General features: G+C 33.8%; 1 protein-coding gene across 2 annotated transcripts in view; it reads left to right on the top strand.

The window, feature by feature from the left end:
• The window catches only part of CASD1_1 (N-acetylneuraminate 9-O-acetyltransferase), a 46,494-nt gene extending 34,582 nt beyond the window's left edge, over positions 1 to 11,912 (top strand). Inside the window, exons 18-22 of one of the 2 annotated variants that reach the window (XM_051209720.1) lie at positions 18 to 1,195; positions 1,990 to 2,692; positions 4,851 to 4,928; positions 7,213 to 7,305; positions 8,254 to 11,912. In XM_051209720.1, the coding sequence (XP_051075179.1) occupies positions 18 to 1,195; positions 1,990 to 2,692; positions 4,851 to 4,928; positions 7,213 to 7,305; positions 8,254 to 8,523 (2,322 nt within the window). In that variant the 3' untranslated portion in view covers positions 8,524 to 11,912. Of the gene's footprint in view, positions 1 to 17; positions 1,794 to 1,989; positions 2,693 to 4,850; positions 4,929 to 7,212; positions 7,306 to 8,253 lie in introns of those variants that run through there. The other variant, XM_051209721.1, reaches the window with a different exon arrangement.
• Positions 11,913 to 12,225: the final 313 nt, after the last annotated feature.

Below are 12,225 nucleotides of genomic sequence, written 5' to 3'. Positions count from 1 at the left end.
TATTTCATTGTTTACAGGTTATTTATCGTTTTAATTTCTTCGTCTTTGGATTATGTCTAGTTATGAATCGCGGTTATTTAGCTTATTATTTTATTCCATTAGTATCATTTTGGTTTACTGTTACAATGATTGTTTGTGTTATATTCCCTCGTGTATCTGGTCAAAAAGTATCTGAAAATCAAAATAATCGGGATAATATCGATTGTAATGATAACAACAGTAATCATAATAATAATAATGCTCTTTCTACTCATGCTAACAATGTTAACAACATGACTACTACTCCTATTCCTTCTACAACTGCATCTACAAGTATCCCGTCTAACGCAACTGCCACTTCTACCGCTACAACTAATAACTCCTACAACTACAATCGTAACCGTTATTTCAATCACCAATACTTTACTACTAACTACGAGGAATATCCACCTAATCATCAATATATAGAATCAGATGATGAAATTTATTCCCATCAATCTCCAAGACGATCTAGCCTGAACATGAATAAATCATTCCTGTTACCCACCTCATCGCCATCATCCCTGCTGTCATCAACAGATACAGTAATTGGTGAAATATCTGATTATATTCCATGTCATTCTTCATCTTCACGTAAATTAACGGCACCAATTAATTATAATTTACATAAGGGTCATTATAAAGCGTTATCACTCGGTACAGGATTTGATCTTTGTCAAAATTATTCTCTTACTACTACTGATACTGATAGTTCTGTTCCTTGTAATCCTCAATTTTGTCATTATCAAGCCAATCAAAAACTTGTTGGACATCGATTACATCGCTCCGTTGTTAAGTCACGTGGACGTCTTGGTCCACCGTTAACAGAAGATTTAATTCGTAAATTTCAATGCATTGTTTTACCATTAAAAAAGAAGATATCACCAGCAACATCGTCGACACTGAGCGCAACAACAACAATAACCACGAATAAAAAGCGAATGGTAATCATGAACCAGAAATTAAAACAGCCATTGGATTCTACTACTAATACTACTATTATTACTACTTCTACTACTAATAAATGTCGTCGATATTTCAAATCAATATGTTTCATTCATTGTAGTCGTATACGATTGACTTACGTATTAATGATAATAAAATTTATTGGTTTAATATGTTTTATCGAATCATTGTATCGTTCAAGAGGATTCTTTCATTGGTTATTCTTCTCAGGGTAAGGTTTGTATGAATTAGGTCATTTTTATTGTGTATTGATTGTTTCTCAGTTTTAATAAATTTACACTCTAAGTCAAATGATAGTTTAAACCAAGAAATAACATTGACTATGGTATAATTAAATAAAAACCGTCACGTTGTAGGTTTGAAGCATACTTTAACTACATTTATTGACTCCAGAATCACATCGTCATTGAACCGAAATAAAATCACTTCTATAATAATTTTACATAAAATAATATCGCATAGGTGAAAATACATAAAGTTAATCTAAAACACACACACACACTAAATATAGTTCACCTGAATTGGTGGGAAGAATAGAATTTTATCAATGAACGAAGTTCATACCTGTCATCCGGATTTCATAATGAATTGATACCGAAAAACCGAAATAATATCAACTTTTTATCCCATCATATCAAATAGCCAAGGAATTCTCTTTATCCGAGACACATAAAATGGCTATGCAATATCAATGTAGTCGGACAACTTTTGTCAGTAACATACGCTCTCAGGCGTACTACCAAATTTCACTCTCCATTAATGTTAAAACTCCAATATTCGCTTGTCAATAAAAAATTAACTAATCTATAGTAAGTTGTTATTACTAGTATGATTGTGAATTCCCATTTTATGATTATTCGCACAGTAAACTTATTAGATGATTTTATTTGAATACGTGAGATTGATTAGCTCGTAAATGTACTATAATCATAATCAGTAGTGTTAATAGCTTATAGTAATATATTGAATTTTTCTTACATTTTCAAATGAACACAATCTTTTCAGACCACAAAAGTATATATTTCAATATCATCGTGAGTATACACCAGCACAGAAAGATGTTACCAATAATGATGAAAAAATATGGTTTTTTCGTTGGTCAATCGATCGTTATTCGGCTGTTTACGGTATGATATTTGCCTTCCTGTGCGAATCCCTACGACAAATTGGAGTATTAGAAGATACCGTTGATGATAACAGCGGTGATAATTATGCTGTCACTGGTTATCTACAAGGCATTAAGCAGTCGGATGAAATTCGTTATTCTCGATTACCACTGAGTAGTAAGAATTACAATCTTACTACCACTGTCGCTACCAATAATAATGATGATAATCATAGTAGTGATGTCAATAATCATAAAATTAACAATGATGACATGGATACTGATTATCATAAACGACTTCAAAAAGCTAATCATAAAACATTCCATTGTCAGAATGATTACAATGATGAGTCTTATGAATACTTAAATCATTCAACATCTTATGAAATCAAACATTATGATAACATTTTCAATTCAACTGTTCAATATTCAAATCATTTGCAAAAACCAATGAATAGTACTAACAATTTATCATCGTCGTCATCATCATCCACATTATTGAGTCATTTGAATGAACATAACGAAATTTCTTATTTCTCTATGCTTATATACAAATGTTTCTCACCGTTAGGTTTAACCGTATTAGGCACAATTGGTCTAATGGTAAGAGAATAGTTTCATTTATTTTTGGAAAAAGTATTTATCATATAATTTTAATATTTCTTTATTCTGATCTGCTTCGTTTCATCAGAAATTGCCATTGTAAATTTCGTAATATGATCTTAATGTCAATCGATCTGTTATAATAGAAAGCATTAGGCATAGACTATGTATTTATTGATATGTTTATTTTAAGCACAAAAAATCTGGTACAAAAACGCCAGAAAAGACAGAATACTCCACATAAAGTATGGATGATACTGGGAAGAAACATTTAAAGATAATGAAGAAAAAACAAAATAGTTAACAAAAACAGTATATGTTAGAAGAAATAGTTCAGTTAACAAATATAAAAGAGACGATTCGAAATTCTTTCAGTTAAAGAAGTTTCTCTCACATTTATGAAAATTGTGAATAAAAACTACAGCGCGATCATCATTGGTCTCTGTTCTGAACTATGTCTGATAACGTCGCAACTTGCTGAATTACATCATCTCTCGGACCCAAAACAAGGAATCGGGATGGACTGACATATGTCAATCCTATACAGCTTTATTTCATATCATAAACTGATCAGTCCCAGTGTCGGTAAGTAATGCACGATTTGAAAGCCGATGGAACCACATTCGTAAATGAAGTCTATAACAACGAAGCCGGTGTTTCAGGATAGTGATTCTGTAGTGAACAGAACACGAGTGGGGACAATTGAATGTATTTAACACAAAATTACAAGACTTGTTAATAAAATCTAACAATCATAAAGTAATGCTTAATTTGCAAAATGTCCACCAATTGTCTCAGAATGACTCCGACTTCATTGTTCTTGCATTTTCATACAAATTGCATCTTGTTTCCATTCTTTACTGTTCGATCCTCTTGTCTCTCTACTGCAAGACCTTCTGTTCACGACTAACATCATATGCTACTTATGTCAATATAAGTAGCACACACCACAATAATTGAATTATCGTTACTAGTAGTGTTGACACTAAATGTTAGCGATGCTTCAGGGACTATGGTAATCGAACACAGAGTTAACGTACATCCTCAGCTTGGACATTCCAGGTTTCGCGAGCATAAAACAAAACTACTCTCACCTCTTACAATCAGACTATTATTGCAACGGCACCTAAGATGGCTCAGATTGGCATTAACAGGTTAAGCTTTCACAATACATAAATTGACCTCATCAGTCACGCTACCACTAAAACTCACATAACTACTCAGATACACAAACTTTCCAACTATTTTCAACTGGTCACTGCTAAAAGTTATTGCAAGCACGGATTCTTACTAGTCTTATAGAAGTACTATGCACAATATAAAGATGAATAAATTAGTTGGATAGAAAGTGAAAGGTTATTTCAAAGCTGAATATCTAAAGAGAGACAAAGAGTGGATCATCCTTCCCCACTTCAACCGACCTTGAGTCATGTCACCCGTCTCCAACTATTAGTTACGATAATCGTACAGACAGCTAGTTTGCACTTATCTACATCACTCAGTTTAACTTCCTATTGTAGAGCTTTAGTTGAGATCATGAACCAATCAATGTTAAACCACCATTGAAACCTTTGAAGTATTAGACGGCCGATTCGTCCTAATTTGGGACTCCCCAGAGGTACGCATCCACGGTCCCTCGCATGGGGCTCAAGCCCAGGACCTTCGGTCTCGCGCGCGAATGCTTAACTTCTAGACCACTTATCCGACACCTAACGATGTTAATATCTAACCAATCCACGAAATCGCGCGACCATCTTCCATTGTCTTCGGTGAGTAACTGTCTCATACCCGACATGGTAGAACTCCATTAGTTACGGCTTCTCACTAAAACTCAGAAAATCACCTCTCGAAGCTATTCATTAGTGTAGCCTTAATTATATCTTGTTTGCCAAACATTCTCATAGCATAATAATTCTTTAAAGACTTACAAATAAGGTTCACAGATAATAATATTGTTGAATTTCACCCTTTATCTTTGCTTCTCCGATATTTATGTGCTTGACTGACTGACTATAGGTCCATCTGTGGCCCCCTTATCAAGAAATATTTGTATATATCTTTGAATTTTGTCCGTGTTTGTGAACCTATTTTACCGACTTGTTGTTTTCCTTTAGATCTATTTACCCAATCTTCAGATTAAAACTTCTCTCCTTTTCAGTTTTCTTGCATATATGTATTTGCCTGTTCGAATCGAGAAACATGTTTACATATCCACGCATATATGTGTCTCATTCCTGTAAGTTTAATACAGTGATTTTTTGTTGTTGTGCTTGTTCTTGAAAGAAATCGCCTTTTTCGGTGTTGATACAGCAAATGATTTCTGGTGATCATTAAATTCATTGAGTCTTTTGTGAATACCATTAAAATTTATAGCTATTAAATGAACACAATTCTTTGAAGTCAAGTCCGCATTGCTCCTCCATCTAATTGAATGGATCTTATCCCCAATATACAAATTCGTGAATTTTCTACTTTTAATTAGTAAAATATATCTGAATGTGAAGGAAATCACAAGCATATATAATGGAGCCCCACCCTACTAGTGAACTATGTCTTTTTTTGCAAATTGAAATCAGCTCAGCTTAGTAGACAACATCATAGGTTCATCCATACCATTCAACTTTGAATTACTTTGCTCTGTATGAAGGCTAATAAAACTACTTATTTACCAAAAAGCTGAAGTAAATTCAAAATACGCTCCGAACTTACAACCTAGTAGTAGTTGAGAGTCAATCGTGTACTGTTGTAACCCACTAAATCGTCATTTCACATGTTCACACATCTAAACAAGTGACTGACCAAATTTTCTGACTGCTTAGTTTACTTAATTAAATAATAATTTGGCTTCATTGATTATTTGACTCACGAAACCTCAAGCCGATGAATTAACCCTAGAGATCTTTAAGAATTGTGATCCGGCTTTAATTGTTATATTGACTGGGATTTTATCTAGATTCTGGAAATTGGATGTAATCCCATCTGGATGATTTCGATTGCTAGTCTTTCTGGTCTATAAGAAAGTACAAAAGTCCTCTTATGATAACTATAGAGGAATCAGTATCTAAAATATTAGTCTCAATAATTATCTAACGCCAAACTAGGGCTCATAAAAAGCAAACTCGGGAACACAGGCTGGTTTCAAACCTGGGCGTGAATGTATAGACCAAATATTCACCCTTCTCCATGTTTCGCTAAACAGGCGTAGCTGCCAACCCCTAACTATAGTTGTATTTCTCGATCTTTAAGACAGCGTTTGACCCCGTAAATGGGCAGGTTTTGATGGAAGTATCCGTTCTTAAAAGGTGTACCAAATAATTACATCAACCTTGTACAGAATCTCTACTCGAACACTGCTGGTCGCGTCAGAGCTTATGACCAACTGACTTCGGAATTGGTTACTTCGAATAGTGTTCGTCAAGGTTTTCCGCTTTCCCAGTTTTTGTTTAACTTCATTATAGACATTCTTTTAAAGATAATGCTCCCTTCTAGCTTGTTGGCAACCGACTTTCTTCTAGTAGATTCACTTATTGACTTAGAATACGTAAATGATATAGTTCTTTTTGGTGAAGACAATGATAAAATGCAGTCTTCTGACCACCTTAAGCAACAATGCAAGCATGTTCAGGATACGGTTCTCTCCCTCCAAATCCAAAATGATGCTTAGGGATTAGCTTGTGTCACCACCTAAATTAACGATAGGCGTAAAGTAGTTGGACGCATCGACTACTTCACTTACCTCGGCAGTCTCATCAATCCTGATGGTCTGGTGTCTGATGAGATTTCGGTACGGGTTCAGAAGGATCGATTGGCTTTTGCCATCTTGCGTCACTTGTGGCGCAGGCGGGATATCTGTTTGTCAACAAAATGACGAGTTTACCGAGCAACAGTTCTCTGTTCTACTTTAAAGGTGTGAAACATGGCTATTAAGAATAGAGGATATTCGCAGGTTACTTGCATGCGATCACGGGTGTCTTCAAAGCATTACTCGTATGTTATGTGACCATCATATGCGTTCACTCTTTTTCAATGTTTGATATTTTTTTATTACTACTAATATTGTTACTACCTCAACTACTCTGGTATTTGGTTTGACAATTTCACCTCTCTGTGCTAATGGAGTGTGGCAACTTAAATCTATGTACACATCTACCAGGTTCTGCATTTCATTTGACTGGCTGACTGATCGTTTTTTAAAACTATATACTCAATGTTCAATCTTTCTCAGTAACATGTATGTACCACGTGTTACGTTTAGTATGACGGACTGACTGACTAAGTAAAGACGACATAAGTTCAGGAGTAGTATTTTAATGATGATGTTCATGTTCATTTAGCGTCATTAAATTTTAATGTAGTTTGTAACTCCATTCATATAGATAAAGTTAAATGAAGAAATACACAATGGCTTTACATTAATTACTAAGGGAGTTCCTTATTTTCATTGCAGATTACTGTAGAATCTATATACTAATCTTGCTTTTACGACTGTCTAAACTATATTATGTGAATTTTTTCTGTAGATAATATCGTATATTCTGGTGAGAAATAGTTTCAGTTCATTACGTAAAATATATAGTATATTCTTTGCTTGGATTGGTGATATGTCATTGGAAGTAAGTTTCAAATTATTTTCATTTCATTCAAACATATTCTCCATTCTCTATTAATTGTTTTTTTCTGCACGAAAAATTGAGATTGTGTGCTAATAGACGAACTACTAAACAACTAGTTCAAAGCATATTTCTTTTAGACATTTTACTTTGTACAACCCACCCTTTCTTAATATGTATATATTTATATATATGGTATTTGACTAGCAGTGGAATCTAGGATGCGTATTTCGTCCTATTTAGGATTAGTCAACTGGATTCATCTGCATTCCAGAGGTTGATATTCACACTGAGACTCGAACCCAGTTCCTTTCGCTTCAAACACCATTGTTATCTACTGAGATACTGAGTTCGTATAGTCACTAACTTTCTCAACAGGCATGAATTTATATGTAGGGGTTTTTAATCTACTGTTAATGGTAAGTCCCAATGAAGATAAAATTCGCTAGCCACATACCAAATGTACTAAAACTTGCAACATGACTCAGTTTCGAATTAATCCGCTCAGGATGCGAATATAACTGCAGAGACTGATCAATCGCATTCCTGAATATCAACAACGGGAAATCACAAATCTTTACATACTTTTCGTTTTTTAGTCGTAAGCTTTATACGTATAAGTGTATATGTTTGAGATACACCTTACAATCTTATATCCTAACTTTTATATATCTTGATACTCTAGATATCTGCTTTATTCTAGTACGGAACGCTTTAGACTTATGTATCCATATCCCCCCAGGCCGTTTAATACTTGGGGAATGGAGAGTCATATTTATACTAAATTGACTAAACTAATATGAAATGATGCACAATATCTTCGAATGTTTACTAAACAGTTTCGTCTATTTTAATCTTAATAATACCTTTCCCATATATGATGTATCATATTGTAATCGTCTATACATCCATCATTTTGCTCCAATTCCTATTTGTTTCTTTTTTTGTTAGTTATTTATTGCTCAATATCATATTTGGTTATCAGCCGATGCTTATGGTATACTTGTTCTATTACCAGGTTTTCCATTGATCAACTTAACTTTGACATCATTTATTTTTATATGTATATGTCATGAAGTGCATATATTAACACGTCGATTACAAAATTACATTATTCCTAATTGCCCTTTAAAACTTGTTCGTAATATTTTAATTTTTACATTAGTATTTCATTTAATTACTAATTCAACATTACAAATGATTCAATGGGATTTTTCTTAATTATTATCATTATGTTGTATTTCTAAAATAATTCCATTTTTGCATACTTTATTTAAATGTTTTTTGAATTGGTTCCATTGTATATTGTTGTTTGTTTTTTCTAGTTTTTCATGGTGCATTCATTCTTTATAGATATATTATTTTATTTGACATTAACATTTTTCCTCATATGTTTTACTTCATCTAATACAATCATACAAGTGTACAAATGCATATGTATAAATGAAAAGACTAGTGAGACTATAATTTATGGACAACCTTTGAGCGATGCTAGACTACTGACCTTAAGAGTATCCACTTAATAACCAGGACCAAATGAAGATTATAAACCTGTGTAAAGAATTATAATTATAATTTACAGTTGATGATTAAGCTTAGGAATTAAATTTCGAGTTTTCATCATGAATTGACATCAGCTATAATGCCGAAACTCTATTTATCCGAATGGATGAGTGAATTTCACGCCAACATCTGAGACCTGTTATCTTATACGTGATTGGTTCGTCCATAAATTTAGTCTCCCTAAGACTGTTTTAATGTTAGTCGATTTTTTTTCTTTTTCTGCCGATTAAACAGTATATTTGATCTCAGTTTATATTAATACTATTGTTTATTATTATTGGTAAAGATCTTGAAGAAATCGCGCCACTTGTTCTTATGATCGAAATTCTGTGATATGTTATTGAGCAATCACCAATGGTAATTTTAGTACTACATATCGATTTTAAAAATGATTTTCTCATTTCTTTGTCAGTTGCTGTCTTTCTACTTTTCAAATTACATATTACCTTATGTAACAATAGAGACCAGGTCATAATTGAAAATGAATATAAAATCTATGATAGAAAAACGTCACAAAAGCTAAGATGATTTTCTTACTTGTCATATAGTTTTTAAATCTGTACATTCATATTAATACCATATAGAAAATAATAATAATGACTTCTATAAAATTACTGAGTAATAAAAAGTGGTTGCTCGGTAATTGTTACATTTTATAATTTACACCACGAACTAACTTTCGTTTGACAACACGTAACAACCAAAAAGCACGAGACAGCTGGTTTTTCCAGGTATTTGACTCATCAACAGTGTCCAATCACAATCCCACAGAGGATATTCAGGTCCCACATCGAGCACTTAGCCTTTGAACTACCGAGTCAATACCCAATGACTTATGATTCTAACTCCAATCAATTAGCGATATTGCGCAGTAACTTTGCATTGTCTGCAGTGGATGGCTGCCTTACACCTAGCATGTTTGAACTCTACTACTTTTTGCTTTTCCCTAGGACTCCTGGAATTACATCTCAAAATTAGTCACCAGTGAACATATGGTTATTATTATTTGATGGCGATCTAATCGAAAACAATTGTTCGCTTATGTGTTGTTCTAATTTGTGTAAATTGTTGCATTTTGCAGTTTACACCACAAACTGACCTTAGATTACCATTGAAAATGTCCTGCATTCGATTTCGGATAGGATAGTGAATGCTCACTCTCAGGGGGTTTCATATTACAACGAAATAGCTATTCAGTGTTTCATGGTCTTCGGTGGTTATTTGAGTGAGGCCAGTTCGTGATAAAACTATGAAAAACAGTAGATAAGAGCAATAAAGTGTCACCTGGTAGAAAGCTATTGTTCACAATCCATTTAAATCATCTTGTTAAACTTATGATTGCAAAAGTTAAGTGTGATTCATAGAAAGATTAACATATAAACACGTCAATTGTGTTTCAATAGCCTATCAAAAAGGATACACCACAATGGTTTGAAATGATAGTATTGTGGAGGAAAAGTAAGAAATGAATAATCAATGAACATAAATGCAAAAAGTAGTATTATTTGGGAAATACAATTGAGTTTGGAAAGCAATAAGAATAATGCTATAACTTCATCAAGGTTCACTCAAATTGACATATACCACTAGTCATAAATTGATTTCATCTACATTGCCAACACTTTAACGGAGGTTTTGTAGTCCGATGTACAGAAATTCTGTATCAGTAGTGGCAAATGAACAATTAGTCTCGGGAAATGACTAAGGAAGACATATTTTTTTCTCCTACTATTTCTTGGCTATCCAAGATAAACTCTAGAAACATTTTTATGAACCTTATATACAATCGATGTAATGTTAAGGTATTATCTCATCAATTAAGCATTACTGAACTAGGTAGGTATCTGGCTTTTTTTCTAAAGAATCTCCGCCGACAACACATTTCTACTTCGGATAGAGGTTGAGTGCATTTTGTGGTTTATATTGATTTCAAGTTAGACATGTACACCACTAGATGCCGGACCAACGGTCTAAAGGTTAAGCGCTTGCCATGTGACCTGAAGGTCCTGGGTTCGATCTTTGGTGGGGCTGTGGATGAACACTGCTGAGGAGCATCAAACGAGGACGAAACACCTACCCGACGCTTACTGGTTTTCAGTGGTTGTCTAACGAAGGTCAGTTTGTGATATAACCTAAAACAAAGATATATTACAATAGCTACCGTTTTAAAGTATCTATAACAGAACTGATTTGTATGAACTTAATAATCAATCAGATTGGGCAACATTACAACATTTTAAGTATGAAACGTGACAGAGATAAGAATACCTGGAAGCAAAAGAAGTCGAGAACTCAAAAATTTAAAATTGGGAGAAAATATGTGTTCAGACAGCTGCGAATTTGCTTTACCTAGACTAAACACTCCTCCCAGTTTATACAAAAAGCAAGCAAAGCCACAAATTTCTACGAAATTAAAAGACAAGTTGCGAATATTCGGTCGTAACTCCCTTTAGAAAGTTCCTCTTGTATTTTATAATGAGCCTATGTAGAGTAATTCAGTTCAGCCGTAAAAAGTCATGAATACTTTCCACAGTCAAATGTAGGACGTATGTAGGGACGAAATCAATGGACAATGTATAACTCCAATAGAAAGTTCTACAAACCAATAGGTCCCACCCACCAATGGTTTACCTGGCTTAATACTCCCTTGCTATTTGTACCACGACCATAAGGCACCGATTGTCGTGGATGTATGACGGTCATTAGGTGGGTTCAAAAATACCGCCCCGATTAACTAAGGAAGGTTATAATTAGGTTTGTAGGGAACGTAATTATAGAATTCCCTGTCGATACGAGCCATCCAATCAAAACAGATTTATCGTTTGAAATCCTCTACAACATGAACAGAGATCTACCAAAAGGCAGTCCTTTTCATCTTTGTACTGCCGAACTCCGCACAATAGACAACAATGTATCTAGATGAAACTTATTTGACTTCTTATCATGGACTTGACCTATAAAATTTGAAAATTCCTTTACATTTCATCTGTTAAATTTGTAAAGCATCCTATTTGATTCGCTCTTGTTTACACACTCTTTACCATTACATTCCGTTCTTAAAATTCATCTTGCTGTTACCCAAGCTAACTATATATATATATATATATATATATATATATATATATATATATATATATATATATATATATAGGCTGGATATAAACTCAACTCCTGTTCAGAATTTTGGCAGTCTACTTAGCGACCGATTAGAATGAAGCGGGAACTATCATTTCCGCCATCTTTGTGAGCAATGGCAGCCGGCTTTCCTCATTTTGTGTTCTTCCGCTGGCTTTTTGGTGTCGCTACAAAATTTAATCCTCCAGTGTGCTGGAATTTCACAATTTATGTGATACTCTAATT

This window comes from Schistosoma haematobium, chromosome 1 (genome assembly GCF_000699445.3).
Source record: "Schistosoma haematobium chromosome 1, whole genome shotgun sequence".
Classification (NCBI taxonomy): Eukaryota; Metazoa; Platyhelminthes; class Trematoda; order Strigeidida; family Schistosomatidae; genus Schistosoma; species Schistosoma haematobium.
The sequence above is the reverse complement of the archived record's forward strand: the minus strand, read 5'-3'. Positions and strand labels throughout refer to the sequence as shown.